A 24,531-nucleotide genomic window follows, 5' to 3' on the forward strand; every position below is an offset into this window, starting at 1 on the left:
CTTTTTGATGCTATTGCAAACAAAACTATTTTTCTTGATTTTCTTCTTAAATTATTCATTGCTAGTGTATAGAAACAATAGATTTTTGTGTGTCAATTTTCTATCCTGCAAATTTGCTGAATTTATTAGTTCTAACAATTTTTTTAATGTGGAATCTTTAGGGTTTTGTACATATAAGATTATGTCATCTGTGAACTGAGATAATTTTACTTCTTCCTTTCTACTTTGGATGACTTGTATTTCTTTTACTTGCCTAAGTGCTCTGGCTAGGACACCCACTACTGTGCTGAATAGAAGTGATGAAAGTGAGCATCCGTGTCTTGTTCCTGATCTTAGGGGAAAAGCATTCAGCCTTTCATCACTGAGTATGATGTAAACTGTAGGTTTTACAGATGGCTCCTGAGGAAATCCTTTCTCTTTCAAGTTAGTTGAAAGATTTTATTTTTAATTTTTATAATCATTGGATATTGAATTTTTCAAATGCTTTTTCTTTATCTGTTGTGATAATCACATGGATTCTTTTTCAATCTACTAATAAGGGGGAAAGTACTGACTTTTGAATATTGGAACAATCTTGCATATATTATCCCCACTTGGTCATGATGCATTATACCTTTTACATAGTGCTGTTAATACTATGTAATATATATGTATAACATACACGTAATGCATATAATGTGTACGTAATATGTATATAATTATTATGGACTGAATGTTTGTGTACCCCCCAGATTCATATGCTGGAACACTAATCCCAGTGTAAGATGGTATTGGGAGGTGAAACTTTTGAAAGGTAATTAGGTCATGAAGGTAGAGCCCTCATGAATGAGATTACTGTCTTTATAAAAAGAGGCTAGGGAGCTAGCTAAATCTCTTTCCCCCTTGTGAGGATACAATAAAAGTTGGTGGTCTGCAACCTGGAAGAGGGTCCTCACCAGAACCTGACCATTTGTCACCGTACTCTTGGACTTCCAGACTCCAGAACTATAAGAAATAAATTTGTTTATAAGCCACCCAGTGTATGGTACTTTATTACAGCAGCCTGAGCTGACTAAATAATTCTTAAGGTCATGAGTAGACTTTCTTCATTCCACTCTAATGTTCTTACTACCAATAATGAATTATAGGCGCCAACTGCCAATATTATGCTGTAAGATATGTTATATGGCAAAGATTCTAACAAAATCAATATATCAATACAGGCATACCTCATTTTACTGTGCTTCACTTTATTGCACTTCACAGATACTGTTTTTTACAAATTGAAGGCTTGTGACAACTCTGCATCCAGCAAGTCTATTGACACCATTTTTCCAACAGCATTTGCTCACTTTGAGTCTCTGTGTCACATTTTTGTAATTCTCGCAATATTTCAAACTTTTTCATTATTATTATATTTGTTATGGTAATCTGTGACCAGTGATCTTTGATGTTACTATGACTTGCTGAAGGCTCAGAGGATGGTTAGCATTTTTTGGCAGTAAAGTTTTTTAATTAAGTCACGTACGTTGGAATTTTTAAACATAATGCTACTGTACTCTTAAGAGACTACAGTATAATGTAATAATTTTTATATGCATTGGGAAGCCAAAAAAACTCAAGTGACCCACTTTATTGTGATATTTGTGTTATTCAAGTGGTCTAGAACGGAACCTGCAATATCTCTGAGATATGCCTGTATTAGAAGTTATTGTTTCAAAGCAGCATACTTTCTACCTTTAACATTTCAATCAAGTTCTTCCCAGTGTCATTTTCAAAAAAAAACTCAAAGTATTATGAATTAATAAAGAATATTACCCGCATGGCTGTCTTTGTGGAGGAAATATTCATTTTTTCTACTGTTTTGGGGTCAGGTAGAATCACCATGTTTTTTGACCCAGCCATTCTGCTTTGGTTTGCACTAATATATCCTCCTTTCATTTGCGCTCCTTTTGCTGGGCCAGGAAAGCTAATAGACCTCTTCGACTGTGCGCCAGTGTTTCTATATCAGGAAAAGAAAACATAACACTGAGGATCCAGGATTGAAGAAAAATTAGCCAATGATAAAAAAGTAGATTTTCATTTAGAAACATGGAAACAATCTAAACATATAAACAAGAAAAAAATAGTAGCCACTTGAGAGCTCATTATGTGTAAGCATAGTTCTAGAATGTTTACAAGCACTGTGTCACTTTTTCCTCACAATAATTCTAAGAGGTTGCTATAACATTATTTTATATAAAGTCACAGAGGCTTAGAGGGAAACATTCTTACTAGAGTTGAAATTTGAACCCAGGCAGTCAGATCAAAAGTCTACACTTATTTCTCTGGTCTCAGTTTCCTTATCTGTAAGATGAGGATAAAGATAGTACTTAATTCATTGGTTATTATGAGTATTAAATGTATTAATTTCTATATTATGGTTAGGAAATGCCTGACACATAGTAAGCACAAATGAGTGTAGAGCGCAGTTTTGCAGGCAGATTGAAGAATGAGTAATAAAACCTGGGAAAGAATATCATGTTCCTGCCTGAACGATTACATAATAATTCTTAATAAGAGAAATTATAATCAAAATATTTGTATCCAGGAGAAAAAATATGATTTCACTTTTGGATCAATTCTCTAAATTCCTTAAGACAAAAACCTAATCATTCTTTCATTCTAGTACTCTGATTGTACTGCAGACTTCTATAAAATAAGAATGATCACCCCTTACACTATAAAAAGGCATTGTGTTTCCAAAGAAAACATTTTAAACAATACTTTTACTTTCCTACTCATAAAAGATCAGAGAAGAATAAAATACTTTAAAATGACAACAATCTACTTTTTATATTTTATTTTTCTTCATGGCATTTAGTACTACCTGACACTGTTTGTTGTCTACTCCTCTACTAGAATGTAAGCATCTTTAGGGCAAGAACTTTGTCTTGTTCATTGCTATATCGCTAGCACACAGGACAGTACCCAGTATATTGTGGGCACTATTAGTATTTTTTAAATAAATGACTAAATGAATTCCATTCATACTATTTCAAATTTACATTCTTTTAAAGTATCATACCCTATCCTCCCTCCTTCAGTCTCTAAACGACTTTAACTCCAACATTTCCAAGGAAACCAAATTAATCAATGAGGTAAGAATTCCTTAAATTTCTCTACCTTCATTATATTCTTCTTTCATATCCCACAAACTCATCTAATCCATCCTTATTTCTTTCCTCCTCTTTCAGTTCAAAAGTTGCTCTTCTTATCTAAGGTTAACCTTTCTACCTGTGCTCTGAAACCTGTCTGTTACTACTTTTCTCAGGGACTCTTTTCCTTTGTAAAAAAAAATTTTTTTGGCTATGCCATGTAGCTTGTGGGCTCTTAGTTCCCCAAGGACGGAACCCAGGCCCTCAGCAGTGAAAGCACTAAGCCCTAACCACTGGACTGCAAGGGAATTCCCATCTCAGGGACTCTTCCGTCAATAATTCTTGGTCTCCTATATCTTGTTTCCAATCTTTTTCCCTTCAGCATATAATTGTACTCCAGTCATCTCTTCAACTTAAAAATCCTTCCTTTACCTATCTATTACTAGTCTTCCACTATCTATTACTGTATCTCTCCTTCACTTTTTAAAATATTAGTCAATAATCCTGTCTATGTCCTTACCCCTCTTATGCTCCATAATTCACTACAATCTAATTCCACCCTCTCCTCTCCTACTGCAGAGACTACTTTCATTAAAATCACCTAGTCTTGTCCTTCAAATTGTCAGATCCAAAGGTAATCTCCCATGAATGTGTCATTATTCAAGAAATCCCGAAGGGAATTTTTCTAACACTCTCTCAGGTACTCTGAGAGTTTTATAATTTTTTAAAAATTCACATGAAACCAACTTAATGTTAGTTTGAGATTGCCATACCTACAAGTAAAAACAAAAACCAGACGAGATGAGCAATAACCAATGTTACTCAAATACATATTCACTCATTTGTTTGCTGCCAGCAAATATTGTCTTCTTCATTCTAAGTAGTAGCAGTGAACAAAACTCTCTGCCATTATGGAGTACATCATAGCTTGGATGAAGACAGATTAACAAACAAGTATATAATGTATCAAACAGAAATAAATTTTATGGAGAAGAATAAAGCAAGTTGAGGGACAGGAAGTACTGGGGAGAGTAGTATTATTTTACATAGGGTAATTAGAAAAGGACTCTTTGATAAGGTGACACGTGAAGAAAATGAGTGTCATGAGATTACTAGCGGGTACAGTATTCCAAAGAACAGCAAATGCCCAGGCCTTGAAGTTGGAAAATATGCCTGATATTGTTGTGGAACAATATGGAGTGTAATTAGCCAGGGGGAAGAATCCAAAGTGAGATTCTGTGGGACCCTGTGAGGATGTGAGCTTTTACTCTGAGTGAAATGGGAGAAATTGGAGGCTTTTGAGAAGAGCCACAGTGATTACTATGTTGAGGGTGAGGGCAAGATCATTTAGGTGTTTACTGCAATGTAACAGTGACTTACATTGGAGTGGTAGTCTGGACTTATTTTGCAAGTAGAAATGGTAGAATCTGCTGATGGAGTGGGGTATTGAGAAGTCAAGGGTAACCCAAAGTTTTTTTACTGAGTAACTGTAAGAGTGGAAATTGCCATTTACTGAAATGGGAGACTGCAGAGTTGATTAGAGGGCGAAATAAGTTCAGTTTTAGATACAAATTTTGAGATGCCTATTAACTTTTAAGCACAGCTGCTTGATTTTATGTCTGTTTTCTTGGGAGAGGTGTTGGCTGCAGAGTTAAACTTGTAAACCATCAGTAAATAGGTGACTTTTAAAGGCAAAAAACAATAGTGAAGAGGTTTACTGATCCCATCAACACTGCAATATTTAGATACAGGAGAGATAAAGAGATGCCAGCAAAGTATTTTGAAAAGGAGTAGGCATAAACCAAGGGGAGAATTAGGGAGGAGTGGTGTCCCAGAAACTAGATGAAGTGATTCAACACTCAAGAAGTGGTAAACTAGATCAAAGCTGCTGATGGGTGAGTTAAGAAACAAACTGAGAAATGGCCACTGTATTTGGCTGGACAGTTATTGCTGACCTTCACAAAAGCTATTTTTTGTGGAGTGATAGGATGGACAAAAACCTGAGTACCATATGCAGGAAAGAGCAGAAGGTTCTCTCCCAAGACCTTTTCAACAAGTTCTGCTAAAGAAAGATTAGCTGATCTGGAAGAGACTGGATAGAAGAGATGCTGAAGGTTTGAGAAGAGAGAACAAAAGTGGTCTGGAAGTGCGGGAGAGTGAATGAATTAGGAAACTTCAGTGTAATTGCTGGACTAAGGGACCATTTGAAGTTGTAAGCGAGACATCTGTAGAGCTGTATGCTTTTCTTCAGCCTCTCATCCAACTGCTGCAGAACAACAGAGAAAGTTGTAAGCTGGAATGAGTTTTAAGGCAGGATGGTATGAGGAGAAGGCAGAAAAAACCCTCAACTACAGAGCATAGTAATGTTCGGTCTGGTGGCTCACAGAAGCTGAGAGGGTTGAACATCTGGGCACAGCTTGGAGGCAACAAGCTGGAGACTGCAGACCGGGAAAAAAAAAAACAGGAGTGCTAGGAGGAGGGTGGTTCCCAACAAACTAAGTCTTTTCTCGACCAAGCACAGCAGTAGAGGTTTGGAAAAGGCAGTCCTAGGCCAACGAAGTAGACATTGCCGCCTCGGAGGTTCGAGGGTTGCCGACTGAACACAGATGCAGTAAGTGCTAAGATCTAAAAGGGCTCCCTCCGGGACCCAGGGGAATGGACTTAGGTTTTAGCGCCGGAACTTACACCCCGACGTTCGGCTGCTTGCGGCTGTCTACCGGAGAGATGGGCATGGTGGCTACTGGGTGGGGAGTGGTCGACCACCGCCTTCCCTGGCTGCTTCTGGAGCCCCTGTACCCCAACCCCCGGCGTCAGCGGCTCCGGCTAAGGCACGGGAATGTTTGCCGGGCGTCATGGAGACGGTGGAGCCTTGGCTCAACAAGCGGCCGCGCGGTTGGCTGGCGGCTGGAGGCCGAGGAGGAGGGCGGAGGCGGAGGGGAGGACAGAGGGTTGGTGGAGCAAGAGCAAGCCCCGGACGACGACTAGAAGAAGGAGGCGGGCGGCCCGGGCCCTAGGCCCCTCCCAGGCTCTGAGTCTCTCGGGCTGCAGGCGGATGGATGGGGCTTCTTCAGGCGGTGGCGGCAGCAGCGGAGGTGGCGGCGGCAGCAGCGGCAGCGGCTGTAAGTGCAGCCTCCATAAACCATCTCTCCTCTCCTAGCCCTGTTTGGGTGGAGGGGCTCCCGAGGTGTCCTCGGTCCCCTTTCTCTGCTTCCCCTCCCCCACTGCAGAGTACCGCCCGGAAGACCCTTAACTTCCGGGGCGGGGCTGAGAGAGCGCGCCGGGCGCGCTTCCCCTCCCGGAGTGGCGCCGGCCGCCCAAGGCGCATGCGCAGCTCTGCATCGCCATCCACCCCCTTCCCAGACTGGTCTTTTGCTTTGGCGGTGGCGGTGGCGGCGGCGGCGGCGGCGGTGGCGCCGGCGCCAGTCTTCCCCGGCGTCCGCGGCGCGCTGGGAGTCCGCTGCGGAGTGAGTTCGCTTCGCCTTGTCCGCTTCCGCCTTTCTCCAGTCGGCCCCGGAACGCGGTCGGGGTGGGGTCAAGCTGACCGCCCCGCTGTGGCTCCGCCTCTTTTCCGCAGTATCTCCGGGTTCTGTCTCAGCCCGGGAAGGCTCCTGCTCCCACTGCAGCCCCCTGTGGTGAGCAGGGTCTTGGGCAAACCGGCCCTTTTCGGAGGGAGTGAGGGAGGGAAGAGAAGCTCGAAGAGGGTGTTGTTGTGAGGGAATGAGGTCTTCCCAGGCCTTGGGTGTATCCCTGGGGGCAGATGCCTCCCTAGTCTTTGAATGGCCTTGTTCTTTCAGCTTTTGGTGGAAAGATCTCTGGCCTGGAGACCATCTCTAGTCCTCGTTTGCTGTGTGACCTTGGGCGAGTCACTACCTCTCTCTGGGGCCCCAGTTATACCTAAAGCTTCTTCCAACGCTAAAACTCTTAATTTTGCAGAAAAGCTTATGCAGTTCCAAGATTGGCCCGTCTACTGAGGCCGCTTAGACGAGATGACCCGGACTTGAGTGAACCTTTCTTCAATCATGGGTGGAATGAGGCGACCTATTTATTGGATCGCTTTTATTCCTTTATCATCAGTTACAAATTGCATGACTCAAGACTCATTAATGTTTTTCTAAAATTGTCATGGGATTCCTGTCCTAATTCCTGGCCGTCTTTTTAAAAATTAGAGACAGGGCGAATGGTGAGCTTGTAGTATCATCGTCTCTAGTCTCGTTACTACTGAGGCTCTCTTTCCTTTGATCCAGATGGTGTGGTGGCTCGATTCTCCCAGTGCCTGGCTGAGTTTCGGACGTGGTTAAGAACCAACTGGTTGAGGTTCAATGCAGACAAGACGGATGTGATGCTGGTAGGCAGGGGCACACTTGGAGATTAAGGGAGGGAAAGTCCAAACTCCCTCAAGTAATATAAATGTTATATTACTCTTCCAGTGTTTGAGAACTGCTGATGGGCCAATAATTTCCAGAATTTGGGTGAGATAAAAATAACATGTCAACAATATAAAAACTATCAAAGTATCAGTTTGTGATAATCTGATAAAATGGAGCCACTGGATAAAACTCTTTATGTAAAAATTATGAAAAGAAAAACCAGAACTGTTCTTTGAAGAACCAAAAGGCTATATAGGTGTTTTGGGGTGGCGTTAATAATAAAAATCAAACTAACAAAAAGATGATGCTGATTGTCATAGATGTGGGGCTTCCAAATGTAATGCATTACTGCTTTGTAACCTACATTTTGCCTGCTAGAGTAAAGGTAAAACTCAATTTATCTAAAATGCACATTTTAAAAATAGGTGAAGTTTTTTGACATTTATCTATCTTCAACCAAATTAGTATAGTTATTCATAAATTTTCACCTGCACATCATGTGTAGCCTGTCACTCTTAAATAAAAATTTAAGGAAATAGTTAACACAATAATCTCAAAAGGGACTCATGGACTCTGAAAATTGTTAGATACAGAATTTGGTTTTAGGGTTTTGAATGTGCTGTTTTAATCTATTTCATTCAAACAGCCCCAGAGTCTGAATTGTTTTCTTGGTGCATTTTTTTTGTTGTTCTTGTTTTTGTTTTTTTTTTTTTGCGGTACGCGGGCCTGTCACTGCTGTGGCCTCTCCTGTTGCGGAGCACAGGCTCCAGACGCGCAGGCTCAGCGGCCATGGCTCACGGGCCCAGCCGCTCCGTGGCATGTGGGATCCTCCCGGACCGGGGCACGAACCCGTGTCCCCTGCATCGGCAGGCAGACTCTCAACCACTGCGCCACCAGGCAAGCCCTTCTTGGTGCATTTTGAGAGGTACCTTTTTGAAGTGCATAACATGTTTATATTGTATACATTATATTTGAATCAGGTATTGGTCCTGAATAAAAGGTTATATTTCTTAGGTATGTGTAAATTGCCAGGTTACTTATTGGTTAGTTTGGGATACTGGCTGAAGAAAAATTGAGACCTTAAAATGCTTTTGTTAATAGCAAAATAACTTCGAGGGGTTCGTGTGTGTGTGTGTGTGTGTGTGTGTGTGTGTGTGTGTGTGTGTGAGTGTGTATGTATTATGTTTGTGTATTGCAGCCTCTATAAAATTGTTTAAAACTTTTTAATGGAGTATGCAGTAAATTGCTTAAAAAGAATTTCCCAATATAACAGCAGTTTTGAGTAGCTTATGTGGTAAAAGTTAATGTTAGTTTGCCTGAAAATAAGGAAGCCTTTAGGTGGGGAATGGGAGCTAAAGAGGCATTTATTCAGGCTTTGTATAGTGATTTTTTTGTTTTGGGACATTAGCCACAAACCTCACATATAATTGGAATTAACCACACCTTTTAGCTTAACTGTAAACGTTTTACTACACAATTCTAACAGCTACCATTTTTGATATCACAAAATAAAGATTATAAACCGTAATAATTTTAAACAGCTCATAGGCAACGGTGAATTTTCTCATGCTTTCAACTCTGTAATGTCCCGTTTTCAGCTCCTCTGGTATCAGTAGGCTTTAAAGATTTATTTTTTGTTGACCCAAGTATAAATATTGAGTGTTTGTATTTGAATACAAAGAAGACATCTGTTGAATTAATCCAAAGTGCTGAAGAACTCAGGGTAATGGGTGGAAATACCAAGGAGGTAGATTCTGGTTTGTTAAAAAGAAGAATGTTCCAAACATTAGAGGTTTTTTTGAAGAGCAGCCTTTTCATGAGATAGTGAGTCATTGGAGGTGTTTAAGCTTAGGCAGAAAAGCCTGGTAGTGGGGCAACAGAATGAGGGATTCCCACCTAGACAGTGTAGAAATTGACTAAGGACCTCTAAGATCCCATCCAACATTAAGATTCTATGACTAATGAATAGTTAATTTTTACATATTTGATACTGAAGAGGTAAGCAAGCGTTTTGAGAATTTGCTTTCCTTAAGATGGCTCCTTAAAATTTTTGAAGTATAGCACTAGAATAAAATGGGGAGTAAAACTATATTGAATTCAATAATAATGTTACCAATGACTTACAATATTGGAGCTGTTTCTTTTTACCTTTAGAATATCTGAACCTAAAAAAAAAAAATCATGTAACCCACATTTACAAAAAAAGGAAGGAGAAAAATGTAGAGGGAATGTTTCCCCTAAACGATAATGCCACATAAAAATAGTAAAATTGATAACACAATATTAATAAACCTAAAAGTCATTTATCAGTAAGATGGATATCTATTCAAATACGTCCCAGACCTCGATATTCCTGACAATTTCAGAATTTATTCAGTAGCTTATTTATTCAGTAGCTTAAGGGACCGTGATCCCCAGCTCTTTATCACAATTGGGATTCTTGTTGATGAATTAACTGAAGAATCAAAGATTTAACAGGCTTAAGCAAGTTATTCCTGTACCTTGCATTTTGACAATACTTTTTAATTTTCCTTTTGATAACCCGCTAAATTTCATATATTAGCTTTAGTATTTAAATGGATAATTCTCCTTCAACCAGTGGTTTTATAAAGCCTGAGTTTCTACCTCTAGGCCCCTTATTTTTCTTATCTTTACCCACCTCAGGTCTATGCACATACATTGTTCTTTGCCTTCACAGCTGTTTCCATCAAGCATCTCAAAGTGAAAAGTGTTTGAATATGAACTGGCTTATACAAAAGTCATTTCTATTTCGAGTCCAAAGGACTAAGGTAATTCAACAGGGTAACTCAGAAACTGTATACCTATGCTAAAATATTTATTCCCTCAAGGAATCCTGAAAAACACTTTTATATAAGTATTATAAAAAAAATAAAATGAAAATACTGTACAGTACAGTTAATGGTAAAAATTGTTTGTAGATTTGGGAACCTTAAAGTTTTCCTTTCTCTTCTTTCCCTTGCTTTTCTTTCAGTAGAAAATGTGCATCAGATGTTTATGTTTAATTGGTTTACAGACTGTCTGTGGACTCTTTTCCTGTCATATTACCAGGTAATGTCCTTACTTAGCAGCTACTTCATATACCTATAAATGCACAAAATATTCATGCACAAATTATTATTGGACATAAGAATTTCAAGTTAATGTTGAATCTTTGGAAATAAGCTACTTAATAGAGTCTAGAATTTTAAGGGAATACAAATAACTTAAACAGACTTCCCCATATTCCTTGTAAGTTAAGTATCAGTTTAAAGAAAAATTGTATACGTGCACGTTTATGCAATATATTGCAGAGCTGGCATCACATTATTTGGAGGGAATGAATGAGTTTCATATATAACTTGTTGACTTTGGTAGTCATTTTTGAAATTGCAATAAGAAGAACCCTTGAACATTTGGGGGAAAACAGGTCTTTATGAAATAAGACTTTCTAACTTCTGGTTTGGTAAAATGTGTTAGTGCAGGTTTTAATATCACGTTTGCATTACCCAGTATCTGCCTTAGTAATGGAGGTGAAACATGTTTGTTATTTTGCAATCATTGGCTCTGGCAGTCATCAGAATTGTCACCAAAGCCACTTGGCAGTTCTAGGCCAATACATTAAAATAAACTTTTAACTTGCAGGCATTTCAGGCGTTGCACATAAGCAAGTTCTCCATCTATGCAGTCGAGTCGGAGATTATTTATATCTATTAAAGAGCAGCTTTTCAATATTTCACATTTAAAAATTTTCTCTAGTTGTGCAGAATTCAGCCGTTGCACAATTATGTTGCTACTGGCATTGCAGAAGGTGTATGAGGAAAAGCAAATGATATATGAGGATGGCAGTCTACCTAGCACAATCCCTTTTCTTAATCTCTGCTGTGACCTCTAAGATTTTGGTACATGGGATTTTACAGTTCCTGTAGGGAAAGAACCGAGAGAAATATCTGTCAAGGGATAACCGCTTTCAAAGCGCACTAGTTGCAGCTGTTGCATCACAACAACATCCGTTTTCTAACAAATGCACTTCAAAAAAAGCCTCCATGTGAAATGTATCGTATCTTTTCCCCTGCGATATGAAGGCAGGACGCGGCTAGTTTGGCTAGTTTCCTCGACCTCTCTGGTCCCTAGAGCCCTCTCCCGGGCTGGAGTCGCGGATCCGCTAGGGCAGGCGCCCGGCACTAAGATGCCCGCCTCCCCCCACACCCACCTTGGCTCCGCCTCCTCTGCGCTCCTCCGGGGGAGGGCTGCCTCGGGGCCGCGCGCGCGCGCTCCGGCCTTTTCCCTCTAGTCCAGCTCAGCCCGGGCGCCGCGAGGGGGCGGAGTGGGGTGTGGTGGGCGCGCTCGGGCGGCTCCTGCGCGTTCCCGCCGAGGCAGCGGCGGCGGGAGCGGCAGAGACGGTGGCGGCGGCGGCTGGAGTCCCGTTGCCGAGTCTTACATCCGGGTTCTGGCCGTGACCCAGCTGCGGCCGCCGCGGAGATGTGACCCGTCAGTACGGCAAATATGGCGGAGGTAAGGGAGTGAGCTCCCCCTCCCCGTCCCGGAGCCGGGCGCCCCCAGGTCCGGGCTGGGGAGGAGTGGAGTGGGCCTGGCTAGGGGAGGCCCAGCCCTGCTGGCGCCACTGCCCACCTGTTGTCCGGAACAGGCCGCGCTCTGGGCGGGAGCTTTCCGTGGAACTTAGTTGGGATGGGTCCGGGGGCAGGAGGAAGCGGAGGCGTAGTTGGACTTCGGGGGGCACTTTGAAGGGTCGAGGGCTGCGTAGCCGTGCGTACGGAGAGGGGCGAGGGGGAGGGGGCGCCCGCGGGGCTGGGGCGCCTGTGGCGCAACTTCGCCGGCCGGTGCTAGGGGCCAAGAGAGGAGCTGCTGCTTCCTCTTCTTGCGAAGTTTCTTCCTTCCCTAGCCGAGATGCTGTTGCGCCCTTCCGCGTCACCCTTGTCGGTTTGCTACTGACATTCTGCCTGTGTTGGGGAAAACGGCCTTTGATTAACTCTGTAATTTTCTAGATGGTGACCAGATGAGCGTGGAGAAATAAACCTGGTCTTTCGCAATCCATCCCTCTAGGTTGGGGGAGTCTCCCCATTTCTTCAAACATTCCCCTTCCCCCCCACCGGAGAACCTCTTTTACTCTCTTTACGTTTCAGAAGAGTTGCTTTCTCCCTTTCTTACCCCCCATCACTTTCCAGGCATTTACCCCCCTTGCAAATCTAGGCTGTCTATTCTTGTCTCCTTTCTCTTCCAGTTTTTTTACCCCTTAGGGAAAAATTTTTTTCCCCCCGTTTGCTCTTTTTCTAGTAAAAGAGTTGCCAAAGCCCCCTTTTTCGGTGGCAGTTGTTTTACATTTTGGGGCCTCAGATCGGTGGGCAAATAACCTCTCTCGATTAATTTGAATTTAGTATATGCTACTGGAGATTTAAATTTTTCCCTCTGATTTAAACCTTTAAATATTTGATTTTTTTTTAAACACGTTTTTTCCCCTTACCGTCTGAAGAATTTCGCTGTCCTTTACTCGCTGGAGTTCAAGAGGTGATATATTTGGACTTTTATGTCTTCTTTGAGTAGAGCCACTCTAAATGTTGATAAAGCCATTTTTATTCATGTGAGAATTACCATTTTCATAGTCTCAGAGGCACCTAAAAACAGATTCAGGAAGTAGGTAATTTTATTTATCATCCAACCCCAGTTTTTGTCTTCATTATTTGCTAAATGAAGTCAATGGTGAGTACACTTATCAGTACCATAATTTCTCCTTTTAAAACCTTGGAATACAGAAACATAGGTTATGGAAAAGAATCTTAATTTGGAGGCCTTTTCATGTACCTGTTGAGTGGAGAGACCTAAAGCTTAAACAGTTTTCTGGAGTGGCTCTTAGGGTGCTCCTTCCCCTTTATGGAAACTGACTTTATATTTATGTCTTGGAGTATTTGCTATTAAAAGAGGAAGAGATTTTACTGTAGCAGGATTGATTGCTGCCAGTATTATTTTTAAAAATTCAATATTCTGATTTAAAACTAAATTTAGATCTTAGGATTTATTTCAATTTCTTTTGCTCTTTGTGGTTAAATAATTGTATTTCAAGAAATTATGAGTTGGAGAAAACATAGTTCTTTGTATTTCACTTAAATGTGACTGGATTTATTTCACTGGGCTGAAAGGTTTTTAGCCTTGATGAGGTTCTTAAGTGATTCTTTCCTTCATATGTAACAGGGGAAGGGGTTCTGTGTAGCTGGATTTACATATATTTTGTCAAATAGTCTTCATTGGATCCCATGCCCATTAGATAAGCAGCAGTGTGTTGTAATAGGAGATGTGGTTTCTTGCCTCGTGGTGCTGCTCACAATGGTTTGAGCTTTAAGTTCTGTAGTCATATTTTAAAGCAAGATATTACTGAAGGAAAATATCTTAGCATATGAAAATACGGTGAAATTTAAATTTAAAAGCTTACTCAGAAATTTTAACTGCCTACCACACTGAAAACTTAATATGTAAATAAAAGCATTTTAACATTTTATTTGTTTTAGAAATTAAAGATGGTTGCATTCATGTAAGAGAAGAAAAGCAATATTTTGAGCCACTGGTCATTTCCTAATAGTTTCAAGTGTATGTTTTAGTTTGCTTAAACATTACATCATTTGGAGAATGGAACTCTCATATTCTGTAGGAACACATGGATAGTTCAGTTTCAGGGAGAAAAAAACCCTGAATTTTGTTTTCAGTGCACTTTTTTAGTGACCTGGTATCTTAAAAATTCATCTTTTATATTCTTCCATTACTTGTAGATGGTTTTATTTATAGTGAATTTGGAGGAAGAGCGGAGGAACCTTCATCTCCTACAGAAAATCTAGAATAAAAAAAAAATTTTAGAATGATTTTAGAGACTGGTCATTTTAAAAATTAGATAAGGAGAAATGCTTGTTTTATATTATAGAGTGCTTTTACTTTTATGTGAACGCTCAGGAGATTCATTCTTTATGCTGCCAATACAAAGCATGTGGTAAAATAATTCAAATGCCGTGCTCTTGCACTTTTGGTTAAATAGACCTGAGTATTGACACTAACTGATAAAATAACACTAAGCGCAAAGTGACAGTATGCGTTTATTTGATAAATCTGAGGGGAAAACGGGTTATTGAAGAAATAAGTTTCCAGAGAAAAATGTAGGTATTATGCTTCTGTGCTTTTTTGTTGTTGTTTCCTACATAGAATGACCCTGACCTTGTTTCTCCAGAAAAATATTTAATTCTTAAATACAATTTGCTTTAGATGTGAATACAAAACACTGATTTTTCATACTTGATCTGATCATCTTAGTCCATAATAGTAAGTATGTGTTTAATGCTTATTAAAATTGTAGTAACGTTAAAAACATACTTAATGTATACAGAAGTAATAGCATATGCTCCCTTTCTTAATACTTTTTGGTAATATTTCTCATTGTTTATTATCTCTTAAAATTATTAATCAACCTTCCAAAAGGAGGCTCTCCTAGTCACACTTAAAGGAAGGAAATTACAGGGCAGTGGCAGTTTTACAAAGGCAATGAGAGAGAGAATAAGAGGAAGAAATAGGCGATCCTTTAGTTTTTATAAGGAATGTGGTGAATAGACCTTTGGGAATGAACAATTTGTTTTTTATTTCAGAGTTTGTAAACACATAAGGGACTTCCTTTTCAAGGAAAAAAAGCCACAGCATAGTGCAAGACCTGTCTTTTCACCTAGGCCATATTGTTGTCTCATAAAGAGAAGAAAATTTAATGGATTTGCTATTCTGTATTAGTTTAAAGTATTTTAGTATTTCCAAAAATAATACATAATCTTATTTATTCACTATCCAATCTGTCCATTTCTCTTAAAAACAGACTCCCTGTTTAGCATTTTTCAAGGGTATTTGAATTTTGTTTCTTAAGGAAATGGGATCATCTTGACTGCTGTTCTTGATAGTGTTAATTTCTACTCTAAACAAAACTTGTTTTACTGCAATGAATTTAGGCCTTAAAACTGCTAATGAAAAAAAACCTTTTTTTGGTGTTTATACTTACAGAGCTATTAAGGAATTATCCAAAGTGCTTAACACCAATGCATGAAAGTCTTAAAAAGCTTAATTCAGAAGGAGTAATAGTCAAAGTGCTTGATAAGGTAGGAAAGATTAGTTGGGAAATATAGAAGTGAATTTCTTTTAGAGAATTCTTGAGACTAATCATTTTCCCAAATAATTCAGAAATACAACACTGCCAGTGAAACTTCAGTGTTTCTTCGTAAAAGGTAATCAGCTATATAGAAATTTATTGCATAAAGTTCAGATGGAGTCCCTGTATATTTCAAAAGATTTGCAAATTCATTGCAGTGATTAAGTTCACATACCAGTTGTTGCTGGGACCCATTCTGTTCGACTTATGCCGTGGCTTAGAATGACTTGTATAATTAGGTTTACGTAGATATGAAATTCATAAAGTAGCAACCCCCAAAAGCTTTTTGCACATTGAGATCTTTTTTTCCCAGTAGCTTTTAAAAAAAAAATTTAGAAGATTTTAAAAAAAAATTTAAAAAAAAAATTTAGAAGAATCTTAAACATATCCCATCCATGGAGCTAAGTACTCCTCAGTAGTGTTTATGTCTTTTGAGCAATTCATAATAAAAGTAAAGAACTTAGATCTCAAAGGAAATTGAACTAAACTTGAAGAAATCGAAATCTTTTCATCTAAGGGAAGATGAAACTGAGCAGAGAGCTTACGCAATTTGTCCTAGATGGTGCCGTTTGTGGCACAATTAAGACTGGAACCTAGTAGGCCTCTGAATTCCTAGTGCTGAGTAATAGCAGTTCATCCTCTGAATTACTACTACTGTGGTAAACTTGCTAGTTTTAACTCCAAGGCTTTGTTAACCAACAGCAAAGTTAAGTGATTTAATTGTGTATGGAGGAAGAGAGATGGTGGGCCCTGGCACAGTCTCCCTGCCTTCTCCACCCTGGAGTAGGCCCTAAACTCCTGTCTGTCTTCATCCCGGTGAGAATCTGTGATTCAGTGTCTGCATTACTAAGTAGGTGGTAATAATACTTAAATGGTGGTGGAATTGGTTTGAGGGGAACAATTAGGACAGTTATACTTACTGAAAAATACGCTCTTGATTGCCTGGGATAAAAGAGTCTAATGACTACTTCATGTTTTTACTACCTTATTTATTTATGTTTTAGTAATGGTGATATTCTAGTTAGTTGATCTTTTATCTCTCAGTTTGCAGTTTTCTGGTATATGGGATATTTCTTACCATGGTCTAGAAAAATACAGAAGAAACACATTTGAACAAATCTGAGGCATTGAATGTTTTACAATTATTAGCAGCTTGATCAACTGAATCATATATATGGATGACAGTATAAAAGTTGCTATAAAAGTTAACAGAGTTCATTCTTTAATTTGATTTAGCCTATTCATATTCTGTCTCTCTAGTGTTTTCCATCTCAGATAAAACAATTATGTACCTAAAAGAAAACTAGGTTATTTTTCAAAATTATACAGACTTGTTAAAAAAGAAAAAAAAGGCAAATACTAGGTTTTCTTGAAAATCTAAAAGTAAAGGAAGAAAGTGAAAATAGCTCATAATTCCACGAGATAGTCTTTACTGACTTCCTTTTTAAAAAACAAAGAGTAATGCTTGCAAGTGGTTAAAAAATTCCAACAGTACAGAAAGGTATAAAATGAAAAAACCTTCTTTCTGCAACCCATACTCTAGAGGTAACTGTTGTTAACAGATTCTTGTGTATCCTTTTGGGGGAAAACTTTTTATGTATATTCCAGCCCAATTACTCTCTCCTCTATACTTTGCTTTTTACTCCTAACATAGCTGTCTGTTTATCCAGATACATGTACCTATATATACATATATATTTCTTTTTAGCATTTTTTTCTCAATCAACAGAAACAGAACTGTCTCATTCTTTTTAATGGATTAATAATGTTCCATTGCTTGGAAAAACTATATTTCATTTCTAACTAGTTAAAGGATGGACTTAAATTTTTTCCCAACTCTTTGCTATAGACAACTTTGTGGTGATACATGATATACATGTATCTTGGTGTGCTGTTTTAGGCATATCAGTAGGGTAAGTTCATGTTGGCAAGATGATCTCCAGAATGCTTAAACTAACTCATACTTCTGCCAGTAATGTATGAGTGCATTTTAAGTGCATTTTAATCCCCAATGTAAAAATTTTCTTTACTGCTTACATTTTATAATTTGAGCTTTTGCTAAAAATAGGTATTGCTACAAATGATTACCTGTTTAGCTTTAGTTTTATTTTTCCCCTCCTTCTTCCTTTCTAATTTACTGTAGTCATTAACGGTAGATGTTGCAGGTTTTTCTGGAGGGTATTGTTAGAGATACCAGTTCCTAATGTGACATAAATAAGAGTGACATGACAGATGACAACTTGCAGTCACATTTTTAAACATGCTTTGGATAGATGAAAACCATTTTAAAAAGAAAGAGAAAGTAAGGAGGAGAGAGGTAAAGATAATTTTTTTTTTTTTAACATAGTTGTTTCCATGGGAAGTATAGAAGGAATCAGATCCTAGGCTTTACCTTCACTAACCACCATGGAACCTTGATCAAGTTAGTTTATCTCCCTGGGTTTGCTAATCTATAAAATGAGGTAGGTGGGGCAGGTTTTATTGTCAGGTTTATGATCAGGTAACCTTATGCATTTGAAAATATGTAGTGCTCTATGAACATAAGCTGGTTCTGTTGTTCTTTTAAATACCTAAATAAAAAATGCCCTCATTTCATACTAAAGTTTTCTGTATTATGATACTAAGCTCATATTTCATTTGAAAGATAATCATTTAGTTTGTTGGTTGGACAAAAGTAATGTTTACAGTATACACTATTTTCAAATGCCTGTTTTCAAGAAGCTCATCTTTGATTTAATTGGATATAATTAACTTTCAGGAAACCGGTCTCCCGTCTTCATCAAACTGATACAGTAGAATTTTATTTTGAACATGGAATACTAAAATATGTATCTATAGGCAAACCATTCCTACTTCCCCTCCCCCAGTTCTAATCTAGATATACCATCCATCAAATCACGGTTTTAAAACATTCTAGTATGTCTTACATAATATGATTAGTGCTATCTTTGAGCACTGAGTGTTCTACCTTATGCCAGCTATACTTACAAATGCTATCAGTCCTCTAAACATTTGGTATCTTAATAAATGGAAGATATTTCAGGCCTTTTTCAGAACATTAAAGTGGTAACTATTTACCAGTAAAACAACAATCAGTGTGGTGTCTATTGGCATTTAGCGCAGTCTGAGGCGTCTTACAAATACAAATACAGACGCCAGTCGCAATTCAGTATCTGTTATTGCCAGTATGTAATAACATCAGTGAAAATGTACCTTTTATTCTTCAGTAGAATAACTTATTTTTAATCAGCCTTTTTAATCAGAAGATTGTTAAGCGGAATAATTATTGAAGTGTTCAAAAAGAACCAGATGCTCAAAGAGCTATTTCTTTTTAGCTAATTTGAAAGAAGTCCTGGGTTCTTTTTGTTTATGCCATGCAAACCAATTTCAGAAGTTTACGAAAAAGGAAAAACAGCATTGTAAGGCTACTCTGTGGATAGTGAACCTGGGACCAGATGAAGATAGTCATTAACTTTGCTGTAGCCTTGAACAGAGGTTGTGCTTAAACTTAGGAAATAAAGTACGAAGTAGAAGTGGATTAATATTTTAAAATACTGATTTGCTGTGTAATAATTTGTGTGGTGGTTAAATCTATTTTGAGCTAGAAGTGTATAACTGTTCAAAAGATGTTAAGCAAGCTAAAAACCCTTTTTATGGTTACATTCTTTGTTACCCTGCTCTACAGCTTCCCATTGGAGGAACCAAATTGAACAGTAGCACTGTTTTCACTCTGTTGTGGCAGAGTGACTTTTAAGTAAAGATGGTGGTGTGACACTTGAAAATATATAATACTGAATACTGTTGGTCTTTTGTTAGAATGAGACAATGCTGTAGGCAAGAACCATTCTTTTGTAAGAATTAAAAGGAAAAAATAGGACCCTTGAAAAAGTATGCCTCAAAACAATCTAAGTCACCACATGGACTCTAGAATGGCATACTTACTGCAATAGCATAATGTGGACAGTTTTCAAAATGGACTTTTAACACCTTATAAGAATTTGTCTTAGATGCCTAGCTTTTGAAAAATCGGGCACTTTGCTCATTTCAATTTTGTTCTTGCCTCTTTGCCCCATTTCTTAGTAGAAAGAAGGAAAACACTAGAATATCTCTATCTTTTTGCTAGTGCTTTTGGACTTCCAGCATCTCTGACTTCTAATGAGCATGAAATAGATAACTTGAAATGAATAGGCAAGGTTTCAGTTATAAAGTTTATGTCATTTGAGGCATCTTTTGAATTTCTATTATTGAATTTGTAGGAATTGATGTTTGCAGATGACTTGTTTATAATTGTGAATTAAGATAAAACACAGCCACAGACTGTCAAGTGGTGATAACACTAAAATAAATTGCTAACAATTTTATCTTTAAATTTTCCAGATGCTTGTGGTTAAATTTATGAGAGGTAGAATGGTACAGTAGAAGGAACATTATAATTGGGAATCTTTGTGATCTTACATTAGATAACCTTCCCAGATTTGAGCTTGAAAGGTTGTTAATTCTGTGGTAATTTAAAAGTATGTTTTGTGTTAGTAAAGTTAACCTAATGTACTGTCTGGTGCTGAAGTAACACTTAAATTTTTCCTTCTGCTTTCTTACAACGAAATTTTTATTTAAAACAACGTTTTAAATTGTTTCTGCCTCCCTTCTCACACTCATTTTAAGCCAGAGACCAGCTTGATAACAAACCTTGGGTTTTCCCTGTATTGATAAGGAAATAATATTTTAGAGAATTCCAGGATCTAGAATCATATCTCTTGAACCACATATATTATGAGATACATGTTTGCCTTAAAATCTGAATCTAATTCCACGTTATTGTCTTTGTTTCTAGATTTAGGAACGTTTTAGATTTTTCTCTATGTTTAAGTTAACATAATGTCAGAGAAAGGATTATATGGGAAGTTTTAGTTTGTCTTAGACAATTCAGACATTAAAACGTAACTATAGTTTTTGGTGTTTATATCAGTCATTGAATAATTCCTGTAATTTTTATAAAGATTTACTACACAAAGATGCTAATTTTTGTTCTTTTCTCCCCCACTCAGCCATCTGTTGAGTCTTCAAGTCCAGGTAAGTATTTTCTATATTTTTTATAATCTCTGTTCGACTAACATTTGGCCTATTAGTTACATAAAGGTTAGAGGAGTTAGACTATCATCTGACTTGCTTTTCTTCTGAATGCTTCTTTTCTCTGGGGAAAAAGAAATGGATGAAATATTTGACTGCCCATGAAGGTACAGGTGAGGCTGCTGTGAGTTCAACCTCGTGACTATTTGTGGGTTTCTTCTCTCTCTCTCTTTCTCTCTCTCTTTTTTTAATGAATTGCCACATGTATTTTGTGTAGTTTTTATTTGCTGTTTGATTTGAAGTATATTTGAAGTGTATTTTTAAAAAGGAAACATTAACTGCTTAGAGATATTTGATTGTATAGGAAACTCAGAGTATTTGAGAAAAATACTGTTAGCGCATATGAGAGAGGGAAAGGTAAAATAAAAGATTCAACAAATGAGTGTTGCTGTAAATTAAGAAAGTTATTTTTAGATTTTATTATTTGTAGTATCAGGCTTCTGTCCAAGGAAATGTTTATTGTTTTAAGTAATAATAATTGTAGGCAATTAAGAAAAAATTAGGAATAAAAACTTAATGTAAAAAAATTTTTGGTCCACTGGTGAAAGGCTGTGTCCTTTGTAACATCTGTACTTTGGAATTGATGCTAATAATAGTAGTCATGTGACCCAGGCTAAATGGTTTGTCTATAGACTCCACCAATGTAAACCAGTTACATCTAGTAGCCATTAGAGGTGAGGATTTAGGGGAGGGAAGGTAATAAAATGATTAAATGAGTGCACGTGATGTATTATAAACTGAATTTATCTTTTGAGTCTTTGCAAAGATGTAAGGTACGTTTTAGTGATTTTGCAGTAGGATGGAATTCTATGACGAAACAGTGATACTAGCCTTAACTCTGAAGCAAAATACTTACACAAAGCACCAGACTCCCTAACCCTAATAATTTACTTTTGGGATTCTTTTCCCTAGGAGATAGCCTAATCTTGGGCCTTAGTGATTAACAGAAAGGAATAGGATGGTTAGTTGGTCTCAAAGAACAAGGTAAAAAGAAGTCAACTAAAACAAGGGTGAAGAAAAATATAGCAACATCTGTAGGAATACATAATTATTGACTAAGTGTCCTAGAAGATTGCTGTGTGAACCGAAAAGTTTTGGGACATTTCCATTGAAAACTCAGAAAGAAGGAAGAATGATTGGGACAAAGAAGCAACAACTAAATTAGTGATTCTCAAACTGCTCTTACAGAACCCTTGTGTCTAGTCCCTCACCTAGTACTAAGGTCCCTCACCTAGTACTAAGATCCCCTACTAAAATTATGCCACATTCTTCTTAATTTCCAGAAGAAATTAAAGTAATATAATTTCTTAAGTGTTTTTATTTTATAAATCATTCTAAAACTCTGATAACTCATTTGTATTATAACAAGATAATACTTGATTTAGCAATTATATATTTAGTTATTTTATATTTAATATCAATATTTTGTTACGTTCCTCAGAGAGCATACTGACTTCTCAGTGCTTTGCCATCTGACCTAGCTTGCAGTTTACTCATCTTTGTGAACATAGGCTCTTTTCAGGTATTCTTTGAGGCAGAATATCTACTGCTTCTGAAACTCGGGCTTACAGGAGCCTTGAAGCACAGTAAAAGCAAAGGCATTGGAATTGGCAGAACCAGGATTAAAATTCCGTTCTTGGCACCTACTGGCTCTGTGAGTTTAAACATGCTATTTAAACTCTCTGGGCCTCAAGTTTTTGTTTTTTGTTCATAGGATTGTTTGAAGATTAAATGAGATAATGTATGTGAAGTGCTTAAGCATAGTATTTGGCGCATAAGAAAATATTGTGAGGTAACAAGAACCCTGGAGTTTTGGTGCCCCTTATTCCTAATTGTCTGATTTTTCAAGAAATCAGCCTCTATATCTCTGTTTTACTTATTGGTTTTCTTAATGGAGTGAAATAGAAGGGTAGGTATATATAAAGGTAATACAACCTTTAACATTTTAAATTGATAAAAATAAATTGCTAATTGTTTTTGGTTTTTTTAGTGTTAAGTAACTCATTTGTTTATTAGTTAACAATGCTTTTGTAAACTTAAGTCCAGGTTTGGCAATAGCCAAATGTGGGGATAGTTTATAGACTATATACGCCCAGCATTTGCTATCGCCTATTACAAGTTTTGACCCTATTGAGTACAGCAGTATTCTCCAGCCACAAGGCTAAAAATAGATTAGCTTATACAAGTTACCTACTGGATTATTTTTAATGCCTTTCGTAAGAGTTTTGTATGTAATTTTAATAAACTTTGCTTTTTATACTCTATCTTTGAGTTATTTCAACTAAGTTAAGGACAACTACCTTTATATTAGAATATATTTTCGTGGATATGTGATAAAATAATATTTGAGTTCAGCTGTATTTTCATTAGACTGTGTATTCAGATGATTGTGTATTTCACATGACTGTATATTCATACTCATTGGTTCTATTAAATATCAATCAATTGATTACGAATTGACTTTTCTCACACAAAAGATCATTCTTATTTGATATGACCATTTATTATTTACAACTCACGTTTTGTTGGAAGATTACAGTACTCTTCAAACATTCCCCCCACCTCCTCCCCGTTTTGCGGTTGTCACTGTAAATATATAGAAGTGAAACAGGGTAAAAAATAATCCTTAAAGAAGATATTTTGTGGGGGGTGATAAGTAAGGGCAAGAATTTTAGAAAACAACAAATAATACTTCCCGTGCATAGCCTTTTGTGCATAGCTTTTCCCTCGTACTTTTACTTGACATATCCAGCTTCAGATAACATATACATTAAATTAATATTAATAAGATACACATAATTTGGTTTACCAAACTGTTTAAAATATTCTTTACCAGGAGGTTCAGCAACATCAGATGACCATGAATTTGATCCATCAGCTGACATGCTGGTTCATGATTTTGATGATGAACGCACATTAGAAGAGGAAGAAATGATGGAAGGAGAAACAAACTTCAGTTCTGAAATAGAGGATCTTGCAAGGGTAAATAACAATAAGAGCTAGAGAATGAAGTGGTTATAACTTTTTTGTGGAGAGAGGAAACACTAAATTTTAGTTCTCTACTTTATTTTGGGGAAAGTGGTATTATATATAATCAATACTGAAAAATTTTATGTGGTCATAGGTGGGATAATTTAAAGTTGGAAATTTTTTAAAAAGAACTTTATTATGTGAATTAGAATTCAGTAGTTACTTTGGTAAAACATCACAGATATTGGGTCAAAAATATATAAAAAAGGGTACTAAATTTCCTCTTACATACCTTCTGCCTTCCCCCAATTACTGCACCTTTTATTTACTCCCCTTCAGAAGCAAAACTTCTTATGAGTTGTCATCGTCTTCCTCATTTCCTGCTTACTCCATAAAGTGCTCTAGATTGTCTCTGCCCCTTTCCTATCAAGATAACCAGTGATTTTATTGTTATATCCTTTGGTCGCTTTTTTCTCTACTTAACTCTCAGAGGTATTAACACAATTTACTATTCCCTTCTTTTTTTTGAATTTTGGAGCACCCACTGTCGTTTTCCCGATCTCCTTGTTCCTCTTCAGTGTCTTTTGTAGACTCGTCTTGCTTTCCTCAAGGATTAGATTCGGAATTTCCCAGTTCTCAGTTCTGGGTTGTGCTTTCTTCTGTCTGTAGATCAGTGCTCCTCAGAATACAGTATGAGGGTCAGCTGCATCAGAATCACTCATGGACTCACTAAGAAATGTGCATTTGTATGCCTCTCTCCCAGGCACAC

General features: G+C 37.6%; 2 protein-coding genes across 19 annotated transcripts in view; one reads left to right on the top strand and one right to left on the bottom strand.

Moving 5' to 3' along the window:
* Positions 1-6,048, bottom strand: part of DNAI4 (dynein axonemal intermediate chain 4) — a 119,676-nt gene extending 113,628 nt beyond the window's left edge. The window contains 3 exon segments of the mRNA XM_027114001.1: positions 1,798-1,981; positions 5,802-5,913; positions 5,916-6,048. Of these exon segments, the coding sequence (XP_026969802.1) occupies positions 1,798-1,981; positions 5,802-5,913; positions 5,916-5,970 (351 nt within the window). The 5' untranslated portion in view covers positions 5,971-6,048.
* Positions 6,039-24,531, top strand: part of MIER1 (MIER1 transcriptional regulator) — a 56,197-nt gene continuing 37,704 nt past the window's right edge. For 2 of the 18 annotated variants that reach the window (XM_027114002.1, XM_027114008.1), the window contains exons 1-5: positions 6,118-6,235; positions 7,361-7,461; positions 7,544-7,585; positions 20,711-20,735; positions 23,629-23,774. In XM_027114002.1, coding sequence (XP_026969803.1) covers positions 6,169-6,235; positions 7,361-7,461; positions 7,544-7,585; positions 20,711-20,735; positions 23,629-23,774 — 381 coding nt within the window. In that variant the 5' untranslated portion in view covers positions 6,118-6,168. Of the gene's footprint in view, positions 6,236-6,606; positions 6,749-7,360; positions 7,462-7,543; positions 7,586-10,251; positions 10,273-10,475; positions 10,553-11,836; positions 11,996-20,710; positions 20,736-20,868; positions 20,906-22,332; positions 22,447-22,592; positions 22,702-23,628; positions 23,775-24,531 lie in introns of those variants that run through there. The other 16 variants (XM_027114005.1, XM_027114003.1, XM_027114018.1 and 13 more) reach the window with 15 other exon arrangements.

The sequence above is a fragment of the Aethalodelphis obliquidens genome, unplaced genomic scaffold, assembly GCF_003676395.1.
Source record: "Aethalodelphis obliquidens isolate GAN/ISIS:26980383/991018 unplaced genomic scaffold, ASM367639v1 scaffold13, whole genome shotgun sequence".
Lineage (NCBI taxonomy): Eukaryota > Metazoa > Chordata > Mammalia > Artiodactyla > Delphinidae > Aethalodelphis > Aethalodelphis obliquidens.